This window comes from Falco naumanni, chromosome 14, assembly GCF_017639655.2.
Source record: "Falco naumanni isolate bFalNau1 chromosome 14, bFalNau1.pat, whole genome shotgun sequence".
NCBI lineage: Eukaryota > Metazoa > Chordata > Aves > Falconiformes > Falconidae > Falco > Falco naumanni.
In genome coordinates, this window is record NC_054067.1 from 14,191,756 (window position 1) to 14,214,857 (window position 23,102).

Sequence of the window (23,102 nt, forward strand, 5' to 3'; positions counted from 1 at the left end):
AAATGTGACTGACCAACACTGCTAAACGGCCATATGCATTCCTATGTATACTGAGTGCCAGCAGTATATAAGAATCACTCATACACAAGAGTAAAAAGTGAAACAGACTGAATATGCTTAAGTCACCATAAATGCACCCAGCAGAAAACGGGCACTTGTGTGCCTGTTATTAAAAAAAAAAAAAAAAAAAAAAGGTAGAAAATCTGTAGCTTCTAATCCAAGATCAAACGTACAGTGAAAAATTGCCTCAGAAGCAGAAAGCAGCACGCTGCTCAGTTTGATCATCCTACAAGAATGATTTAACTGCTGCCAACATATAACTTCAACTGTTGTCCCATGAATTATCTGTTTAGAATGAGACCAAGGTACGGAAGATCAGTCAGTGAAACTACAGAAGCTACTCATACAAACATTCAGATTTCTTCAGTCTAAACTTGCTAAAAAAAACAAGGTTGCTAAATGTCAATACAACCTTTGGAACAGAAATAATTGAGCATTTATGCTTCAGAAGAATGCTTAAAACAGTTGTTTAAATATATTAATCTAGTTAAATGAAAGGTTTAAATGATTAAATGCCATTAACCATCAATCAACATGAAGAATGTATAAGTCTTAAATGGCATTAATAGAAAATTGCTAGTCATGAATGATGCCATTTGATGCAGTAATATTTTCAACCACCTACAAAGGAAAACAAATTGAAACACTCGTATTCATGCTGCTATGTTTCATACAGCCGTATAGAAAAGTACCCTGTCAGTTGCTCAAACAAGAAACATCAAATCAAAACTAACATTCTTGGCATGATGAAGCTCCTTTACAAAGGAGTGCCAGAAACTTTTGTGCCAGCAGCTACTTCATTATAAACTTAAGACATCTAATCTTATGTTTTCTTTCCCATTTAAGCATGACATTCTTATTCAACTACAAAAAACGTGAAAACTAATCAAGATATAGCATGCACCTCCAAGATTTTCTACAGAAAGATACTACACTACAAAAATACTATTTTTTTTCTTGTTTCTTTGAAAGAATGAAACCAGTCATTCCAACATAAATTAATCAGATGAACCAAACCACCATTGCAGGCGTACAAAGTACAGCACAAGATAATATAAACAATTTTATAGCTTTCAGGTTGACTTAATAAAGGAACAATTATGTTTTAAGTAAGAACTTTATTTCAAGAAAGGAAGACACTGAAATAAGGTTGCTGGAATTTCTTCCAGGATAAGGTTATCATCTCAACTCTTGCTTTAAATCATAAAGCACAAAAAGATTAAATAGCAGGTAAAGTGTAACCAAGACAGACAGAATTGCTGATTCCAATATATTGTAAGACAGAAATTCATTTCCAGTCATATGAGGAATGTTTTCAGCATACGCTGAAAGACCGGATAGCAACTGTTATTGCCTCCTTGTACTAAAATTGGCCTTTGGATACCTAAAAGCAGATGCAATGGCAACTGGATCAACTAAATAAAAAAAATCCATAGAAATCTTGAACGGTTAAGGCTGGGGGGCAGGGGGAAGCGAAGGTGGAGGTCTGCTTGCTTTGAAAATTATGTAGTCCATCTCTGAGGAACAAATTAACTTACAAATCACTAACCACATCCTTTCATTTCTTAAGTCACTTGTTAATTAGCTCTTCCAGAATTCCTCAGTTTTCCAGATGGGGAAGAAAAAAAAAAGAAAAAAAAAAAGACCTTCCAGGCTGTCATTCTGAAGAAAACTCACGTCTCTGCAGGAATTCAGACACTTCCAACATACCTGTCATGAAGCACTGCTGACACCTCCCCTCTGAGCACAGAATGATCCATGCCGCCCAGGTTAGTAACTCCCCTGTTGACCAAAGGAGATAAAATGTAATATGTAATTTTAGATGAGACCAGACACACTGAAGAGTGTTTAACATGGCAGAACAAATGAAGCTGCAGCAAGTGACACCTGAAGACCTGTGGAGTCCACCTTTTGTTTTTGGTAACAAGTCCTGTTTGAAGAAAAAACTAAATCACAGAGAGCCACAAAGGAGATGAGACATTCTAAAATTTGTTCAGGCATAACAGTATCTGTGTGCTATCCATCTCTGTACTACCTTTTGAGATTTTTACAGAAATATGTCACGACTATCAATAGCAGGAGGAAAAAAAAATCAAGAATAAACGCCATCAACTGAAAAGTCTGAAGTTAAAAAAGGACACAAGCAAAAAAAAAAAAACAAAACCAAACCACAACATAGATCTTGAGTTGGGGAAAGGACCCTTAAGGGTCATCATGTCCAACTCCCTGCTCCTTGCAGGGCTATAATACTAAACCAAACATCAGCACACTCCCTGCCATCCTCAAGCTTTAGGTGCTTTGAGCTACAGCTGCCAGTGTGTACAGCTATGGGGCCAGGGCTTGCAGTTTGTACTGGGATGGGGCCCAGTCTGTACTGGGAAGAGGCCAGGAGATCCAGTTTGTACTGGCACATGGCTAGAGGACCCAGTTTGTATGCAGACAATATTAAAAATGCCCATCTCTACGAAAAGCCTTTATCACAACCTTCCACAAAGCTAGTGCACACGCACTCTTCTCTGCATGAATTCACTCTCTACTGCTCAGCTGCGTTGCCTGTATTTCTGCGACTGCCTTGACCACCATAATCTTCAATGAGTCATCTTCTGGCCCACAAAGGCAGGATCTAATCTAGGATGATAATTTCTAATTAATTTGTTGTGTTGGGTTTGCACGGCAAGGTTTTGGTAGCAGCAGGGCTACAGAGGCAGTTTCTGTGAGAAGGAAATAAAATCACAGTGCTCGATTTCAATGCAAGGACCAAAGCTTTGCTGTTCCTCAACTGCTGAAAGTCTGAATAGGAAAGGTAGCAGATTTGGGCCTAACTTGAAGCACAAACAGTAAATGAAGTAAGAAAATTCCATTGTTCTCTTATTTACTTATCTCTGTTCAGCTTATAGAAGAAAAGGTTCAGAAGGATCTAATCCCAAGTTTCCAATACCTAAAATGCCATTGTAGAGAAGAGGGACTCCCTTCACAAGGACGCACTTATATTTTTCCTTTTTTCTTCATTAAAGATATTTCTTAAAAAGGTGCTAAGAACCGAATTGCTTCCCAATTAAAATCACCCTTAAGTCAATTCTGTCACCACAAAGCATTCCAGACAATGAAAAATTCTGTATAAAAAAAACCACCACCGAACTTTCCTAGTCATTCTCCTTGCCAACAAAGCATTAAGAATGAAAATGAAATTCTCAAGTTGAACTAAGTCTTCAGACATTTTAATATTACAAAGCCTTGGGTGAACATGACGATATTTACATCAAAACAATCTTTTCATTTCTTCTTTTCTACCCACATACTACTTCGAGTCTTTGGACAGTTCTACATTTATACTTTTCATCTTGCCTGCAGTACTTACATCATTAAGGATGGGGAATTCTGCCTGACTGGCAACTCATTTGCCAGGGGGCAGTAAAGAAATTGCAGGATCGTTTCCCTTGGCAAAAGAGTGAAGACATAGGAAACATGAAGGTGCTGTTCCTCTAAACGGACTTACAATTTCAGACCAGCAAAAGCCTTTAACAAATGCAGCTGCATTGATAAATGACATTTATCAATATATGTCATCTATTAGGATAAACTGGGAAAAAGCCACACTTCACAGGCATATGCTGCCTGTATAAAGAGTTACCGTCAAATACACTTTTTTGAAAGGTGTTTCTACAACATCCTCAAGATGCAACCTTTTCTCCCTTGTTATCTACTCAGGTAAAATCTACCTTTCACAAAATTAAATTTTTCTGGTTTCAAACAAGCTCCACATTTCTTAAACCTTTGAAACTTCTGAAATGTCTTCCTACATTGTCCCTTCAGCCACATTAATTTACCACAGTGCATCCATCCAGTAGTCCTGCTTCCCTTCACATAAAGCATAAAAAGCTGTTTTCTAATGCCCTTCAGGGCTCAGCTTTGCCGTATTTGCAACATTTGTTCCCCGTAATTAGATCAACCTTTGGCAAACTGTCCAACAAGCACCTCTGTTTACTTTCATGTGACCCCTTACACAAAGGAGCCTTAAAACACGAGCAGCGAGGATTTCTCCTTCAAAACCACCACCAAGTCAGCAACAACACATGGCACCTGACAGCCAGAGTGCTGATACACCATAACTATTACTTCTTAGTAACTCTGATTTTCCATAGATTCCCATCTGCACCTTCTCCTTCATTTTGCACTCCAAGTTACAAGCACTTTGGATGAAAGACATTTGGTTTTACCTTTGTATACCAGCACTGCTTGTCAGGTGAGTTATTCACACAACATTACTGAAGAAGAGTTTCTGCAAACTAGATATTGAGCTGTACTTTTCACATACACAAAAAAAATTAATTAAAAGTATACAATCTTCAAATTCATAAGAATGAAAGATATCTATTTATCAGTCAGTTGTGCATATGGATAAAGTAAAAAAAACCTGCTGCATAATGAAGTTCATAAATTTCTTGAATTTTTGTTTTTATTTATAATTATAACACAAGACTGCCTCCAGTAAAATAAGACTATCGCTGAGCCTTTGCAGCAAGAACCAGGAGTTCAAGGCTGACACAGCACAGGTAAGCATTACAAGTGCAAGTAAGCAATTGTTAAGTTAACACTTTGCCTCTTGCAAACCCAGTACAAAAAGTCGATTACCTCTGATCAAAACTAAACACGGTCACAGCTGCAAGCCAATTGCCGAGCACTCTGCTAGCACAGTAACAGCAGAGACTCAGCCCTTTCCATCAGCAGCTATTCTGATCCAGCTGCAAACACCCAGATGCTGCTTAGAAACAAGCATTAAAGAGGGCATCTGATCAACATTTAAAAAATATATTCCCCATGGACTTTTCAATTTCATTGAAAAGACTACAAGAGTGTTCCTTACTACATTTTTTTTTGTTTTTTCCAAAAAGTAATACTGTTTCCAAAGCTATTCAGTTTTGGCTTCTTGAAGCAAAAGCAAGAGATCATCACTAAAAACAAAAGTTACATGAAACTGTCCAAAGCCTAAAATTTAAGGAAGCTTTGTTACTCAAAAAGACAACCCACTTCATATTGCACACAGGAGTTCATTAAAATTCAGCAGGAGGCACATGCTGGATCAGTTCACACTTCCCGAAATGCCATTTACAAGCAGTGCAATTTCAGGTAAGCTGCATACACCAAAAAGGAAGTGAGACTGTTTAACAGAACAGGATCCACTACACTGAACTCCATAATACAAAACCATATTTAAAATCAGTGCAAGTAATTCTTGTTCTATGTAAACCATTCTACTATAAAACTAGCCTGTACAGCAGACAGAGCACGATTAAGTCAATGTAAACACCCGGCTTGTGAAAAATACACTCTAACACGCAGGATGCAAGCCGGCAATGGAAACTTTACCAACGTGCACAGTGTAAAGCTCCACAAGATCTACTGCCTTACCCTGATCATCCTAAAACATGTCACAAAACAGTCCAGAAAGATGCCTGCACCAAATCAGAATGCAGTTTCACTGCATAGCTACAGCAATCTTTTATAAAACATACAGACAGCAAAATTTAAATAAACAGGGCAAGAAAAACCTTCACACAGTCTTAATGCAATCAAACCTATAATCTCAAAACCATTCAGCAATTTCAACCTCTGCACAACATTTGCAGGAACACAATCTTGCTACTGTGCTCCCATGCTAAAACAGGATTATTTCATTGCCTAAGTACCAGCATCTGTGCCCTAACAGATCATGGCTCTGAAGTCAATCTATGTTTTGGCAGTTAAGAGCTTCCTAACCTGAACTCTAAGAGCGACAAATCAGACAATAACAGAGTCATTGTTAAATTCCAAAGCAAACATAGAATAGCATTTTATATAAAATGTATATAACTAAAGTTTAAAAGCAGACCTCTCTGCTAATATACTCATTAAGCAACATGTAGGACAATACGCAGCTGGAGCACACACTTTTACTGAAACTCTAATCCACTAGTTTGAGTCTGCCACGAGTCAAAGATCCCTCCTCTCTTTGTAGATTATTTCTAAAGTTCGTCTGTTTCAAATGAGCTTCTTTCCACACCAATGACCTTGAAGATGACACTGCCTTGTGTCTGAACTAACACAGCAGCCTGCCTGCTACAGCTTTGCAGCCAACAGCCTCTGCAAGAGCGGAGACAAACAGCTCTTCCCCACCAGTACTACACCATCCAGTAGACCACCCAGACACATCCCTCCAGGCTGTAGTGGAAGGGACACCTCTTGCCACATCAACCATTTCAGGCAGTATTTCTGGTGCTGGATATGAAACTGTGAAGAATCAGGCTGGTGAGTCCCATGCACCTGACATGCATTACAGGTGGCAGTAGGGTTCTCCCTTGCCCCCCTCCCTTTCCATTCTTCAAATGTCCTTATTTTACTGCCAGCAAAGGTAGCTTTTACCTGAGCATTTCCAAGGACAAAAAAACTACCTTGTTACACAGCATCACACCTTTCCCACAAACAGGGCAAGGACCTGAAAACTCACCCATTTCCACAAGCAGCTGCATGTGACACTAGGTCAGAGTACCGTGCAAGGACAGTCCTAACCCACTGCACTGAGAGTAAAGTAGCAGAACGCAAAATTTTTACAATGCTGAGGTGTGTGTACCAAAACATTGTTTTAAATGAAATATTATTTTAAATGCAAGCCCACTCATCAATCGTTTCATGCTTGGATTTGCACAATGAACCAAATGTAAACTCTCACATATTTATGGCAAGATGAATAAAAATATTACGAAGCTTATTAATTGACCCAAAAATACCTAATCAGTTTGATGTAGACATGTTCTTAAAATGTTTGAGTCCTCACAGATTTACCTTCAGTGTAATGTAAAGGACTTGCATTTCACCTGCATCTTCCATCCCTCATAAAGCCTTTCACCTACAGCTACAACTTCAGCATATTAAAGTTCATTGATCACCACCTATACTTAATAAATGCACACTGCTGAATCCACTGACAAGTTTGATTAGATAAGCATGGCACGTAAAAAAAAGCACGCAGAAGCAATCCCACAAATACAAGTAAAAGAAAAACCTGTATTGTCTCCAAGTAGACAACAGGACTCATGACATTTGGATCCCACTTTCTCCCCACTAGCAGTGAAAAAAATCCTGGTAAAAAAACCACCTGCTGACTGCCAGTTACTCTAAGAGCATAAAGCTTTACGTGGTTACTAAGATCAGAGAAGGCCAATGGAACATATTAGTCCATTCACGAGGAAACCAAATAGCTTAGATACATCATGTCCCTTCCGTGTCCAACTTGTCACATACACCCCTAATCTACTTTACCGAGGGCACAGCTCAAGTACCTTTTACTATTGTACAAATTAGACTTACTCAGACATGGGCAGATGTCAAGTACAAGAAGGCACCCTCGTTCAGCCTGTCAGGAAAAAAAGAATCAGCATAGGGAATGGGTGCCTATCTCCGTTTTGGCTGAAGTACTTTATTTCTACAATTTTAAGTTAAATATTATCCAGTATACTCAGGCATTAATATTGTTGAAGTTTATGAATGTAGGAGTCAATGCTACTAAATGAAAAAGCTTTTATTACACATTCTTATTAGCAAAGACACTTTTTTATGTAATGGACTAAGCTGCAGTCCATATTTCAAGTCCTTTAAACTTGCTGCTTGAGCATTCAAAAGGCAAAACATTTTTCCACTTTTAACCAGAAAGAACGCATGTTCTAACTGCACAGTAACAACCACGATAAAAACAGCAGTAACAGGTAAATAGCAATTTCCATTATACAACCCACAAACTTTATATGACCACATAAATACCACTCTACAGAAAGTAATATTACAGCGCAGAGATAAGCCAAGTTTATGATCATGTAGAACTGGGAAAAGAAACCCGTTCCTGCGCCTCCAACCTGCAACAAGGACTGACTCTATTCAATTCACAAGCTATCCCAATGTATCTCACCCGTATTTACCCTTTCAATAACCCCCTAAGAACTAAAGGAACTAGCCAGATAGATACTACCTGTTATTGCAGCTACTAACGCTGACACAGAGTAGTCTTAACGTAGGCAAATCCAGAAACACTGCTCACGGTGGGTGTCACTGGCTATAAGCCTTATCCACTCTCTTAAGTATCAGAGCACAACCTGACCCAGCCATATGCTCGAGACCATGAAAAGCTGACTGCAATGCAACTAAAAGGTCCTTAACAGCAACCATCTGTACGAATTAAATGCTAGCCCCACAAAATAACTGTTGTCTATTTTTCAGAGCCTTTTCTGAAAATTACTACGCTAAAAATAGTCAACATCTGTAAATACACTCAAAGAAAAACGTATGTATTATCAGTAACTCTGGCATCACTATGGAAATATTTTAAGCTATGTAGACAGACACTCGGAACATTTATATCTAAACTGTATCTCTTGTAAAAAAAAAAATTATCGATCTAGTTCCAATTGTATTAAGCTGTTAACAACGAAGATATCTTATTAGTGAAAATAATTAAGTTGTTTTTCAACTGCAATTTTTTCCAAGTTCTGTAGTGATACCCAGCTGGCAAGTAAATAAAACTGCGCTTTTCTAAAACACTGTACCTGTCTAAAACACAAACTTACGCAATCATGTAGATTAGATGGCCACACAACTACTACTTCCCTCATTCACCCTTATACCTTCTAGAAAGCTACAGCAAGAGTTTAAAGAACATTTTCTTTTTTAAAGGATAAAGATTTTTGGTTAAGAAAAAGCTCATTTGCCCTAAGCAAGCAGCCTAGAAAGCTGAAACAAAAGAATCTGAACCAAACCAAGTCTATAGTCATACCCCCTCATTTCATTCCTAACAGCAGGAATCTCTGTTGTTGAGTTTGGAGAATTTAAACAGGGACACTTTTAAGCACAGTGCCATCCATGAATGAAGCAGCCCAAGCAGGAGACCCCTGAGCAACTCCTACCTGACTACCTGGGTCAGAGGTGGGACAGCCAAGAGATGATGGTCTCAGGGGCAGGCTGGAACAGCTCAAGGAGCTGCAAAAAGCAGCTCTGCCCACAAGATCTAATCCAGGGACTCTGCCTGAGCCCTGACAAGAATCTGAAAACAAGAACAACGTGTGCCATGACCAGTAAATCAAATAATCCACTACTATGGTTATTCATAAAAGGTACCACAGAACATAATCTTTTTATTAAAAATATTCATTATTATTCTTAAGAGTTATTAAAGAATGTTCCATATTATCACTGCTACTCAGCCAACTGTAGCAAAATCTCCATGGACTCTGGCCACAAGAGTGTGATCTCAAGGTCAGAGAGTACATCAAATTAACACTATCTCCTGGGTAAGTCAGCTGGATCAGCACAAGGATTTCCCCTGCTGCTTCATAAAGAATCCACCACCCTGCCAGGACGCTGTTATAAAGAAATTCTCCTGGAGCCCTCCTGAACTGAGAGCCAAAGCCTGGAAGAAGCCAAGGGAAAAAGGTGACTATATGACAGTATTAGCTTGAAGAGGATTTTCTCTTGACTGAAAGCAAGACAGACTACCAGACACTATTTGCAGATGCCAAACCTCACTCTAGAATGAGGAAATTAATGCTTAAGCATTAATGACAATTTTTTAAGTAGTTACACTAAACTACAAATCACAAAATCATATCTATGAAAGTATGCAAAGGGCGAAAGGAAAAAGGAAAAGGAAAGCCTAAAAAAACATTAAAAAAACCTTTTCCTTAGATCTAGGTAACAAAAAAGGCAAATCCCATGTAAGAAACCAAATTGGTTTCTAACTAGGAGTTAAAAACAAAAAAAATTTCATTATATAGCATAAATACTATAAATGCAAAAGAATTTAGAAATTGAGGTGCCTGAGGTAACAGCAGTTCTCCTCTCTTGAGCTCTTCAGTGCCAAGAAAAGCACTGAAGTTGTCCACAAAGGTACCATTCTCCCAGATAATTATCATTAGAACAAAGCAGTAGCTCCAGAGTATCAAAGCTTATGGTTTAAAAGGCAGCACTCAAGACCACATTACTCATATTATATTTAAAACAAACAAAAAAACCTAAGCACAAAGACTATAATGGAAAATCCTATAATTACTGGAATTTTGGCCAAAAAAAAAGGAAACATTGGGACTAACTGCAGGAAAGGAAAGAGCTGGCCGATGCATCTATACCACTAGAAACATAGCATATTTATGGAGTCCATCTGACAAGCAGGACATTTCATCACCTAATTGTAGCCATTTAAAAAGTGACCTTGTTTCCACAAAAGTAAACCCTTTAAATACTTATTTAGGTACAGTTATATTATGTCACAGAAGTTCATTCTCTCCTGTAATATTTTGGAAGCGCAGTTTAACTGCATGATCCCAGAACACTGTTGTGTTCCAGTAGATGGGAAGTGAAAACTTTCAGGAAAGCTTCTATTGACTGCTACTACTCCTATTTTCTTTATGGCAAATATATCAGACTTCCAATCAAAATCAGACAAGGACAATAAAGCATTCATAACCTGTCACATAGAATAGGTAGCACCTGTAAGCTTGACAGAAGAGCTTAAGTACCAGGTTAACCCTACTGAGGTTAACCCATTTACCCAAAGTCATTGGGTTTTACCGACGCCTAGCACACATGCTGCAGCCAACAGTAAAAGCCTTCGGTAGACTGATCAGTATAAAAAAGTTAGGCATCATGGTTAATCATTTATGAAACCATACATATTCTATTGCTTTTTCCAGTTCTACTTCAACTATCAGCTTTGTCTGTGGTTTCCATGAAGGGCTCTATATCCACAGCTTTCCAGAACCAAATGAAGCTGTCAGGCAAATGGCACAGCTATTCTAAATTAGTGGGAACAAAAACATAAATTAATTCCCACATTAGCATTTTGGGCTTTGCAGAAAACACACATCGGTTACTCACAAAGTGTCTCTCCACATCATCTCTGATAAGCGGAAATATCTCCTCTGTTCTTCATGCACCTGTAGTCAAACAGAAAAGAATTGAAGCAGAGTCACAGGCAGACATCCCAAAATAGCATCTGCCTCTCAGATCTCACAGATTTTCACAAAACCAACCAAGATTCATTCTAAACATTCACACAAAATATGACTTTTCCCCCATTTCACTGACTTTTTCCAGTAAAATCACAGAGATAAAGGAGCACAAAAGAAAGAAAACTGCTTCTTGTTTGCACGTATTACACTGCTCTGTGCTGTGGAAACAAGGATGAATTATGAAAACTAATCAAGTGAACAGAGAGAGCACATGCCCTAGATTTTTCAAATAATCTCTTGGTTTAACCCAGTTGTTCCTGAGCCTGCCTATCCCGTGAACAATTTACTAAAATGGATGCTGTGACTCATTAAAGCCACCTTTTATTTTAAGAGGGAGAAAAACAGTTCAAATTATTTATGTGCAAGACGTAATCACATTAATTTGTACAGAAGAGGCCAAAATTTTAATGAGTTCCATGTTTAAGATCTAATATAATTGATAAATATTCCTTGGGGGTTTTTTGTCTCAAGAATATCTTACAGCCATTAACTGAAATGAAAGACTACAGACTACTCAAATTTGTGAACTCGTACTTCCACTTGAAGGGACAGTGGAAAAGGTGTAATGTTTCAATTTGCTGACATCATTTAGCAGCAAGCATTACAGAAATAAACTATGCAACACTCCTGAAAAAATACCACGCTTCTGATTTTTGGTCTTTTGTATATTTTCCATTGATAAACCTAAGTGAATGATAAAAAGATAGTAGCTGTATGAATTAGATATTTCTTTACTATTTACTATTAACTCACAGCCCAAAGCAGCAATTCCTACCCCTTAATTAATACTTTCAACATACACAAGTAAAACGGTATTTTTAGATATGGTCACGAAACATTAAATCTATGTAACAGATTTGAAATAATAGGTCTGTTTATACAAAAGAAAAAACAAACTTCTGCAAATCATCCTCTCCCCTCCAATTCCTCTGTATCGTTACACATAAAATTCTGACTTCAGAGTAGCTCACAAGCAATGGTAACTTAGGAGCCTCTCTAAAATTTTACTTTGGTAAAGCAGATTTAGACATTTAGGGGAAAGAAACAGCAGACAATATTTGTAAACATGAATTATAAATTTAGTCTGTGCTTTGCAGTACTTTAAACATGCCATAACAGAGGCGGCATCAAACAGAATTGCTTAACAGCACCTAATTTGCCCACTCCCTCGCACTGATGCTAAAGCAGCAGGTAGAATAAGACGGTTCTTAACTCCTGGCGTTGCTGCTTCTTAGGACATCCCCTTGTTCCAAATAAACTTCAAGGTTTTCCTCTATTGAGTAAGTCTGATGAATAAATAGAACATGTTTTATCTATCCTCTATCATAAAACTAACATGTTCAAAGAGTACCATGTACTTCTGAACCACTCTCCTACCATCTTATTCAGAAATAAGTTATTTGCAAAGTTCTACATGATACACAGTGTGGTTAATGTAATTAGGATGGACACTGTAGTCTCACTCGTTTTACCATCCTGTGGGCACTGCACAGGCTTCTCTGATGAGGCAAATACACTACACAACAGCAGGAAGGGATCAAAAGAGAGTTGCCCCTCAACTTCACAGAACTCTAAGGCTGGGATTAAATTAATTCTAATAGATGAAGCTGGCCTCCTCTTGAGCAAGCATATACTACAGATGAGTTTGTGTATATAGTTAAGCATCTTTGCATACACCTGTGAGGTCAAAACCATGTTCCTTTGATGTGGTCTTTAACAGGGTTGCTTATCTGTACAGATCAACTATACTGCTCACTCCAGCTTGCTTAAAGACCAGGAAGAAAAGCTGGCCTTTCGATTATTAAACTATAAATAAAGGGGGGGGGGGGGGGGGGGGGGGGGGGGGGAGGTAATCCTTCCATTTTACATTAATTTCCCTAAACAGGTCACTCTTAAAAAACTTGCAGCTAAGTTGACTTGAAGTTTTTCAAGAAATAAGGGTTAGCAGCACACAATAAATTTGTGCTGTGCCCAACAAAACCAGACCTGAACTCCTGAAAACATCACTTTCACCTTCCTGCAGAGACTGTTTAACACATTAAACTGGCAAACGTATTTACACACAGTCAGTACTACTTCTAATAACTTCACCCCTGTTGCCTAGTTTCCAATACAAAGCTATTAGAGTGACTTCAAAAATTAAATCCCTTCTATCTGTATATTTCCTGCTCTCACCTGAAGGTATCTCTGGGATGAGGTCTTAGCAGAACAGCTTGTTTTCTGCTCACATTACTCTGCTTGTGAAAGAAAGCTGAGCCAATTATACTACAAGGTGAAAGCTGAATTTTTTTTTTTTTTTTTAAAGTTACGGGCTTTTTTTAAAACCACTGCTGACAGGACAAAAACTACCTCTGCAGCCACGTGGGGCTGACTTGCAGTAGAAAATGAGAAATGTTTTTTTTCCCCCTGTACACAGGAGAAAACTAAAGATTATAAAAATAAATAGTGCAGGCAAGCTGATGCACACAAGTTCTAAAACTGTCAACTAATGGATTTTCTTCCAATAAAGCACAAAATCCATCAAGTGCATGAGGAACATACACCAAGTCTCACTACCACAGAAATTCAGATAGTTCAAATTCCACGTTAAAAATAAAATTTTTCACAGTCAGAAAAGTTTTAGCTAACCTTCAACTTCAACAACAGCACCGCTATCAACTTTTCCATCCTCACCATTGATTCTACATGCCCAACACACAAATATGAGAAATTCACACCTCTGCTTACAATTTTACAGCTACTCACTGTGTCCACAGAAAGGACAAATCTGATCACCAGCACTAACTTGCCTCCCTGGGCCAGGAGCTGGGGGCTAAATTTCTCACTGCTGTGCAAGTTCCTCAGGTCCCTTTGGTTTGTGGTGTATGCTCGTGTTGCTGCTGTTATATTTTGTCATCATTCTTTCCGATATACAAAAGCAAGTACGTATATTTATGAATAACGATTCGTTTCCTATATAACAGATTATATTTGTTTTAATGACCCTCAGCATGAGTTTGGGAAGACAGAATAAAAGAGGTGTGGTCAAGACCCATGTATAAATTGACTAGCATTTCTCAGAGAAGTTACACTACTTCTAATTCCAATTCCATAAAGTAAATAAAAACACTACCTGTGTTGGTCATATGCCAGTGCACACAACACACATAGCAGACACCCTGTGAAACTACTTTATGCCTATATTTCATCTGCTATCAGAATGCTCTAGACGTTTCAGAGCTGATAGACAATGCACACGGTTTATGTAGGTTACTTGTATCAGTTACAGTCAGCTCTTCAAAAACAACAGAAAATTAGTGACACGTGTCAAGAGCGTACAATGAAGTGTGTGGGGCAGTCTAGGAAGCCATGAAATGAACAAACCCATGCATCCTCAGGGGTAAACAAAAGAGCGCACAGTGAACATGAAGAATATGCTCAGCAGGTCAGAGGACAGACCTCAGCAAACACGTCATTTCCACAGAAGGGAAGCTGTTTTCAAAATGATGCTCAGAAGTCACAAAGCCAGAAGATGCTGTGATTTAGCCTGACCTACAACATGAACACAGTCCTTTCTCTAGCACGTGAAAACTAATAGTAGCCAATGAAAATTAAAACCATAAAACAGAACTGCTGGAAAACAGACTGTTGACTAGATCTACAGGGAGCACGACACTAAAATCTAGCCCGAGAACATTAACGAAGGACACAGTTCCACATTACGCTTAGTTGGACCTAACTACCACTTGCTTACTTTCTGCTGAACCTAACAAACCAACCAGCTGCAGAATTCAAGAGAAAACAGCCAGCAGCACCCAGCACAGCTAACACACTGCCTCCCATCAGCCCAGCAAGGTGTTTCCACTCACCTGGTAGCACCCACACATCCCCGGCACCCAATGACCAACTGTGCAAAAAGCAGAAGACAGCACTGGCACCTTCAGCAGCAGCCGACTAAATCTGACACCAAACTGTACTCTTGAAAGAGCTGCTTTAATCTCTAAATAAAAGTAAAAATAAGAAAAATCTCTCCATAAATACAGAGAATTATTATGCCTAAAACAGCATTTTTATCTTAAAAGCAGGATAGCCTGACGTATGAAATTTTCATCATGAACTTTGTACGTGTTTCTGGACATCAGCACAGCCTCCCAGCTTTTATAACAGGCATCAGAGTTGAATTACCCAAGAGCAGCACTAACATATATCAAATATCACCCAATAATCAATAATTAACAAGCAGAATCATTACTATTTTCCACCTATAAACTAGAAGTATGTAAGTACTTAAACATTTTCAATAAAAATCAAGTCCACACACAAAAGAACCCCCTTACCTTAAGACTACAGAAGATGCAACTGAAGGTACCAGTTCGCTTCAGTTAACCAAGGTACCGCATTTTGAAAAACTCAGTGTCGTAAAGGAAGCCAACTATCTGTTGAAATACAACTCCAGGTAGCAGAACAGATCTTATCCTAACAGAAGTTTAATAATTGTGTTAAGTGAAGGCGTTTTACCCACCGAAAGCAATGCTACCACGCTTGTTAACTGCAATTACATAATGCCCTTTGTTAATGTGCTTTAAAAACATGTTCAATGAAAATTCTATTCAACTTATTTTAGGAACACAAACCAAGCTTCAATATGTTCACACAAGCTTAGAAGTCTTCAGTAATATTTTATGTACAACAAACAAGCTTCTCGGTATCGTATTCCACTCATATAGCAAGAAAAAACAGTTCTCGGAAGATCAAACCATTAATACGCTGCCTACAAAGCGCACCCAAGTAAAACACCTGCAGTTTTAAATGACACCACAGGCAGCAGGGAAATGCCATATTGGATGCCCCTATATTATGATCTCAAAACAAGGAGCTTCAGCAATTACAGCATAGCTTAATTCAACCTCAGAGAATGAATGGACGTTTTTCCCATTAGGTTGAGCCCTAACAAGACCAGCTCTACACAAAATGATCCCAGCCTGGGAACAAAGGGGCACAGGAGGAGGCTGCAGATGAGACACGAGTGGCAGCGAGTTTTAAGGTACCAGCACAGGGAGGAAACCAGGAGGCAGCAGGGACCAGTGTCCAAAAACACAGGAAAGCACATGTGAGACAAACCAGCTCCCTGCCAGAGCCATGCAGACCTGACAGGTTAGTAACTCTCCTGGGTTCACACTGGCTTTGTTGCTTGGACAGCAGCACTGCTCTGTCTCACCTGCCCTTGGCTCAGACATCTGCACCACCTCTTCACCCACAGCTGCAGCTCCAAGCATCACTCAGAGCTATGCACAGCACCCACAGGGTCTGGCAGTAGCAGCTGCCTAAAATGCTGATGCTCCACTGATGCTATCCCTACACCCAGTCCTGAGCAGGTCCCTACTGATGACGATGCCCATACTCGTTTGTCTGTGTCCAGACCATAAAGCAAGCATTTTCCATGCCACTCCTCTATTAAAAGCAATGCGGTCTTCTGCCTCCATGGTTAGGATGGGAGGAAGGCTTTTAATAGTTATCTCTCAAAAGCTCTGAATGTACAGAGTTAAGACCCTTCCATTTGTAAGGAGCTCCATTCTGGGGAGTGTATGCCACAGATTTAGAGGCATCAACTAAATGCTGCTCTGGAAGGGTTAATGAAAAGGCCAGTTCACACCCGACTGAAAATGAGTGATAACAACAGGAGGTGAAATTCCTAATTTTAATGTACGCTCCAGTAGACTGAAATCTTCCGGTCTTCAGAAGTGACTTTTGGATAGCCAGCATATATTACCTGCCCCAAAAAAAGCAAAAAAGCTCAGATCATTAAAGCCCACTTTCCCAACTTCTGCTACACCTCTCCTGTATCACACACCAGAGTATCAGAGACACCTACTTCACTGAGAAATTCAATCCATGTTATTTCCTTAAGCTACCATTCAAGTAGCCATGTGACAAGCCACCTTGGAATCACTTTGCACTAAACTCTGAGCCTTCCCACCTGCTGTTACTTTTGTCAGCCACGTCCTTCACCCACAGGCTTCATCTAAACCACATCCTTTGAAAAAAAAAAATATATATATACATATGCAAATAAAGTCCTGGGAAAAATGCTTCTGGATCAAGTTAGTCAGCATGATTTCAAACACCAATCATCATCAGCAAGCTTACTAATTTTGGAGTGCTGTTAACAGGTGAAGGCGGAAACTAAGGGAACACCAGGCTGTAGATCCACTTAAAAGCATTAGTTTTCTTTTGTTTTTTTAACAGCTATTTCGAGCATACCTTAAAAAAAAGACACAATCACTGAAGTGATAATTCAGGAAACACTAGGTCAATAAGGCTATCCAGAGCGCAACATAGCACACACAACTCACTGGCTTATCATAAGCCAAACAACATGAGAGTTGAATAAGATGCACTTCACATGTTAGTAATTTAGCTTATTACTTAGTATCAGGAGGACATGTTCTAACACTAGAGGATTGATAACCAAGGTGAGATTTAGATTTCTAATGCCACTTGTCCTAGAAATGGACGTTAAGAACCTCCCAAACACGAGAACCTTAAGCACCAGTACAACAGTACAACTCATTTGGCTCCAATAGCCACCTCAAAAAAAGAGCCGGAGGAGAAACCACAGAATTTTTAGGTAATTGATTGGCCGGGAACAAAAAACCCAAGATCATTCTAGATGTCCTAACTTATACCAAGAATCACTTCCTCCTTAAAATTCCTCTTAACTACACTGTACATGTGCGATTACACTCTGACATTACATACATTTATTCTCAACTCCAGAAGAAATCACAAGGTTTTGTCACAGCAAACAGCTGAACAAAGCTTCCTGCCTTACCTTTCAAGCAGTGAAGCCTGCTAAATAGGACAGTTGAAAATGAATGTTTTACTTCTGAGCAGCACAGCTTAAATTGTTAGCTCAGTCTATCCATGATCAGAAAAAGTAAACTGAAGCTTTAGCTGCATTATCATAAGATTTCAAAGCTACTTAATAATCTACAAATACATACATTTATCTTTTCCAGCTAAGCTGAACAAACTTCTCAAAAAGCTGAAAGCAGTCTTAACAGTATCTCCTTGTTACACCATTTTGTACAAAGAACTAAACAGCTTCCTCTGTCTCTATCAATTGTTCTAATAAATGACCTAAGGCTACGTAATTTGATCCACAACAATTTAACAATTACAGTATTTTCATCAAAAGAGAGTTCTGAGGTTTTCAAGATTCTAACAGTGCCTAACATTTCAAGTATATCAATGAGCTTTTGAAAGTCCTGGGTAAAACACTGCTCCCACAGAATTAAACATGACATGATCAGAGAGTTCTACAAAAGAAAACGAATTTTTTTTTTTTCATTTGAACACTTGCATGTTAAGCATTTAAACTGCTGTGAGGAGTTTAGATACAAGAGTTTCCAAGAGTTGTTCATTTCCAATTGACTATATCCAAATCATGATCTCCAACAATACACAAGCCTTCTAATTTCTGTCCCAGTAAAGGCTGACAAATAGCATCAACAGCAGATGCTGAAAATTTACACTTTACAAGCATGCTACTCACCCACACAGTCTCTCTTTAAGTTATCTATTTTGTACTAGGAAAATTCATCAGAATAATTTTCAATGCATCAATTTAAGGATGCCTACAACACCACCTGGAAAAAACTATATGAATAATACAGAGCATGTACATACCTAAATATTTATTTAGGTATTCAAACCAGAACATTTCAGGCTACCAACAACACAAAAGTATCTGAATATTTTGATTGACACTCAAGGATATCTGTAAAGGTGCCTGCTTCCTTGGATGCACGAACCATTTAACCAACATCTATTAAACAGTAAGTTTACTATAAGGAAATCACCACACGGAAGTCAGATATGAAAGGTCAGACCAAAGACCCGTTTAGCCAAGCTACCTGTCTGACAGCAGTTGATTGAGGAGCAGTGACGACAGCTTCCCTCAGCCACATTTTTAGGGCCTTCCTCCCACAAACTGCATCCAGAATGCCATCTTCACCACCCCACAACTCACTTTTTTCTTCCACTAATTTGTCTAATCACATTTCAAACTAATTTGCATTCAAGATATCCCATGACAATGGAGTCTCGATATAATTATACACTAGATAACAATGGAGTCTCACAATATAATTACACATTACAGGAAAGCATCCTTCAGCTACCACCTCAATTTCATAACGCACCACCCATAATAGCCTTCCCACCTCCAGTGTCATACTGGTTGCAGAGACCTCCCCAGTATTGTTTCCCAAAGAGTGCTCCCCTACTGAGCCACCCCTCTGACTTACTGTACTGCCTTTTTACTGCATGAAAAGCTGGGAGCACATCCACATTGAACTACACAATGTGTTGCCTAGTTAATGTTAATTGAACAGGAACAGTTTCACTGGGGTTTAGCCATTTAAAAAAAAATAAATAATGATTTCCATACACAAAGCATCTCAACTTTCTTACTGTTCATGGCAGGATCCCAGGGCTATGTTTCGCCATTCCCAAGTAGTCCAGGTTAATTTTGACATCTAGAACAAGGTTCAGGAAAAGAAAAAAAAATTGTCACATATGTCTGCACACTATTATTCACTGTAGATGTTATTTTAAAGAACTGCAGGGTATAGCATCTCCAACAGAGTTAACTATTGGCTTCTGCAGCTCTTTGAGCTCTGTCTCCACTGTGAGTGGAAAATTGGATAGCCCCACTTCTTGCCTGGAGGGAAAGTTCACATAACTCACAACAAATATGTGGCATCCTGCTCTTTTCCATGTATACAGAGTATTTCATACACAATTCTGGAAGGCTACAGCTTCAAATAAAAATCAATTCCAACAATAGCGCAGAAGAAAAAAAAGTTTGAGCTAATTTTTGCTTTTAAGCTAGTCAGACAGTCTCTATGTGTATCTCCAAAGTAGACCCTGCATTTTATGTAAATCACTAAGCACACACAAGTCACAGGAGGTATAGAAGTCCTAACAGAAGTAATACCCTGCATCATGATATTAAGCCAAGCGTGCTTTTCATAAATTCACCCCACAGTTGCTACCACAGCAGGAAGCTATCTGGCTGGGCTTGCAAAAAGAACACCAGTCACAATGGAGTTGAAATAGCACAAAGTTACAGTGAAAGGTTTCACCGCCATTTGGAAGTCATCTTACCGGCCAGAACGAACAACTGGAGAGCAGGATTTGGGAGAAGACACTGCTTTTGTTTCCTAATGCTGAAAAGATAGCATGTCCATGGAAAAAAGCAGCCAGTTACCCCAAAAAGGCAAAGAGCAATTAGCAGTATTGTAATTTGCAATGGCAGTCCCTTTTTTATTCATTCTAACGTAAAGCAAAGTGAGGAAACGCTGGTAAACGCGCTGCCACCTTTCACTTCCTCTGCATTTCCCCTCAGAAAAGAAAAAAACTGAAACATTACACTTGGCAACTCGTATTCTCACACTCAGTTAACGCCAGTGAGGGTCACTTCTATAATTCAACGAATTAATAATAATTTTTCAATTACAAGCCCTTGCCAACCTGAAGCTATTCATCCAGTTAAAACAATACTAACAATAAAAATCACATAGGAAACTGACAAGAAGCACTACAGGACATTCAATCCTCTTAACCAAAAGAAAGGAGTTACCTGAAGATAACAGAACCTATTGTATCTTATTCCATGAAGCTTTATTCCTTTTGATATTCCTCCTTGAAACGTGTCAAATTATTTTGCTTTTTACACACGCCCATCTATGCATGGCAGCCATCAGAAAGACCCGTGTTCCACAATTAAAATATTAACATGTCAGGAATGGCACACACAATCCACCAGGAACCCTCTTACACAGGTTGTTTCAGTGAAGAAAGCCAGAAAGACAAGAAGTTAGAAAACAGTTTCTGGTGGCAAGAAGCCCTCTGAAACCAGGAGGAAGACCCAGGCTTCCCACCATCCCCTAGCAGAGCATTTTGCATAACCTGCGTCTCTGCAAAGCCGTGTCAGGCTACGCCAGCGACACACACAAGCGTTACAGTGGAGGGCCTTATGAAAGGCTCTCAGTGATGAAAATCTCGAACAATGCCAGACTTGTTAGACACATCTGGGATGGCACTGAAACAATAAAGTCAATACAAAGATAGCGGTTTTTCCTCCAACTCACTCATTTTTTCCTCCTCCCATTTCTTTTTCCACCATTATTTATTCTTGATTCCATGTTCAGGACTATAAAGTGTTGCCATGCAACCTCTTCTCTTGCACATTCGCATTTTCCGGCCCACCCCCCCCCCTCCTACCATTGATTTTATTCATGAATAAACAATCTGAACTAGTAATGGGAGCTGGTTACAACCATGTGACTTTTCCGTACACACATGGGGAAGACAGGACACTGCTGCACATCAACCCCACACCTCATCCCACAGCACCCGCCAGCCTGGCGGCACCATCAGCAGAGCGCTAGCACTACTGCCCTCCCCTGCATCCCCATCAGCAATGCTTAAATTGAACCACTTCTTCTTTCACTCCACACCAGCAGATCAATACAGCCTAACCAGAAAACACACTCACTGCCTGTGAGGACGATGAACTGGGATTCTCTTACTCCACCTGCAATCACAGGGTTATCTGCAGGGGAGAAGCCACATTTCTACCCGTCGAGCAGCCTTTTAGCTTGCAAACCTCTGCCCTGGGTTTGGATCTCCTCCTCTCGATACAGCTGTGCCACAGGAGAGCTCAGCACCCTCAGCTGCTTGTCCCTGCTCTCTGCCAGAAGGCTACCAGCTGAGCTGCTTTAAGTATTTTTTAACCTGTTTACTCAGGATCAACCAATACAAAGTGTGATTATTTAGGCTGTTTAAACTACTCCAGCTTATTTTGGTTGGCGTTCTGCAGAAGAGCTCACATAATTGTCTAAGCTGCCAGAAGGAAGGTTAACAGCCCCCCTACTGAAATATTTTCTCCTTCTACAAGCCGGGAATGATGGCCAACAGCAAAACCACACAAGAAACCCCTGCCAGAGTCCCAAAAGAAACTAGGCCTGTTGGCACATTTGTCATGACTCAAGAAATGAATTTTAAGAGGAGGGCAATTCTTGCTTACATTTGCTCAGCCCTTTCTAGGGAAGTAATTTCACCTAGCTCTTAGAAAAGACGCAACTTAGAACTCCACAAGCCAGGACAGCCACATCAGCACCAATGGTCACACTGCATGCAAGCCTCTGCCCTTGAAAGAAGGCAAAAGATGCTGGTAAAAATCCATTAAGTTGCCTTAAGGCTACATTAAGTTTTGAAAGAGAAAAATGCTACCACCACAGGCTAAAGTTAGACTACATGCTTACTAAGATGTTGCCAACAATGTTAACTATTTTTTTTTAATCTGTTGTAGCCACCCCACCCACCACCAAACACAAACCCGAGCAAAATAACAAGTAGAAGACTACAGTAGCGTAAGATTTGGGAACAGAAACTGCCTTTTTATTCTGCACATGTGAAGCACTATCACACCAAGGTCTTGGTCCATCACTATGGCTCTTAAATGCCATCAGGTATACAGATCAGCAAGAGCATTAAGAAAAAAACCTGAAATTAAGGAATTGTGGTAAGAAAACAAAACCCCAGGGTATCCATCTTCTTGCTAAAAGGAGATGCTAGGGGAGTTGTACCATGCTCCATTTAGAGCATCACAGCAAACTCCTCCACATATCCAACTTTACATTAAGGTAAGCTCCTAAACAATTCCTGAAAAAATTAGCCTACTTGCAAAGATACAGCCCAGGCTCTCTCATAGCTAACGATACCACCATCACTAAGATAACTGGTGGAGTTATCTTCCACCAACTCCAAGATAGCTGATAATATAATCACCTCATTACTACTCTCCTTCAAATAACAAAACTCCCTACTTGGACATTAAGGACAAAATTTTCAGACTCAGAGAAAACATGGTACCAAGTCTCACCAAGATGATGAAACTCCTGACACTAGCCCTTCTGCCATTAAAGATACCAGTATTTTATAACACCCAAGTCAAATGAAGAA

General features: G+C 39.4%; 1 protein-coding gene across 11 annotated transcripts in view; it reads right to left on the bottom strand.

Moving 5' to 3' along the window:
* KLHL13 (kelch like family member 13) overlaps nt 1-23,102 on the bottom strand; it is an 85,096-nt gene that overhangs the window by 55,123 nt on the left and 6,871 nt on the right. Inside the window, exons 2-4 of one of the 11 annotated variants that reach the window (XM_040614357.1) lie at nt 19,522-19,609; nt 10,957-11,015; nt 1,771-1,842 (exon numbers count right to left, since the gene is read on the bottom strand). In XM_040614357.1, the coding sequence (XP_040470291.1) occupies nt 1,771-1,842; nt 10,957-11,015; nt 19,522-19,551 (161 nt within the window). In that variant the 5' untranslated portion in view covers nt 19,552-19,609. Of the gene's footprint in view, nt 1-1,770; nt 1,843-10,956; nt 11,016-11,166; nt 11,247-14,938; nt 14,958-19,521; nt 19,610-23,102 lie in introns of those variants that run through there. The other 10 variants (XM_040614365.1, XM_040614361.1, XM_040614367.1 and 7 more) reach the window with 10 other exon arrangements.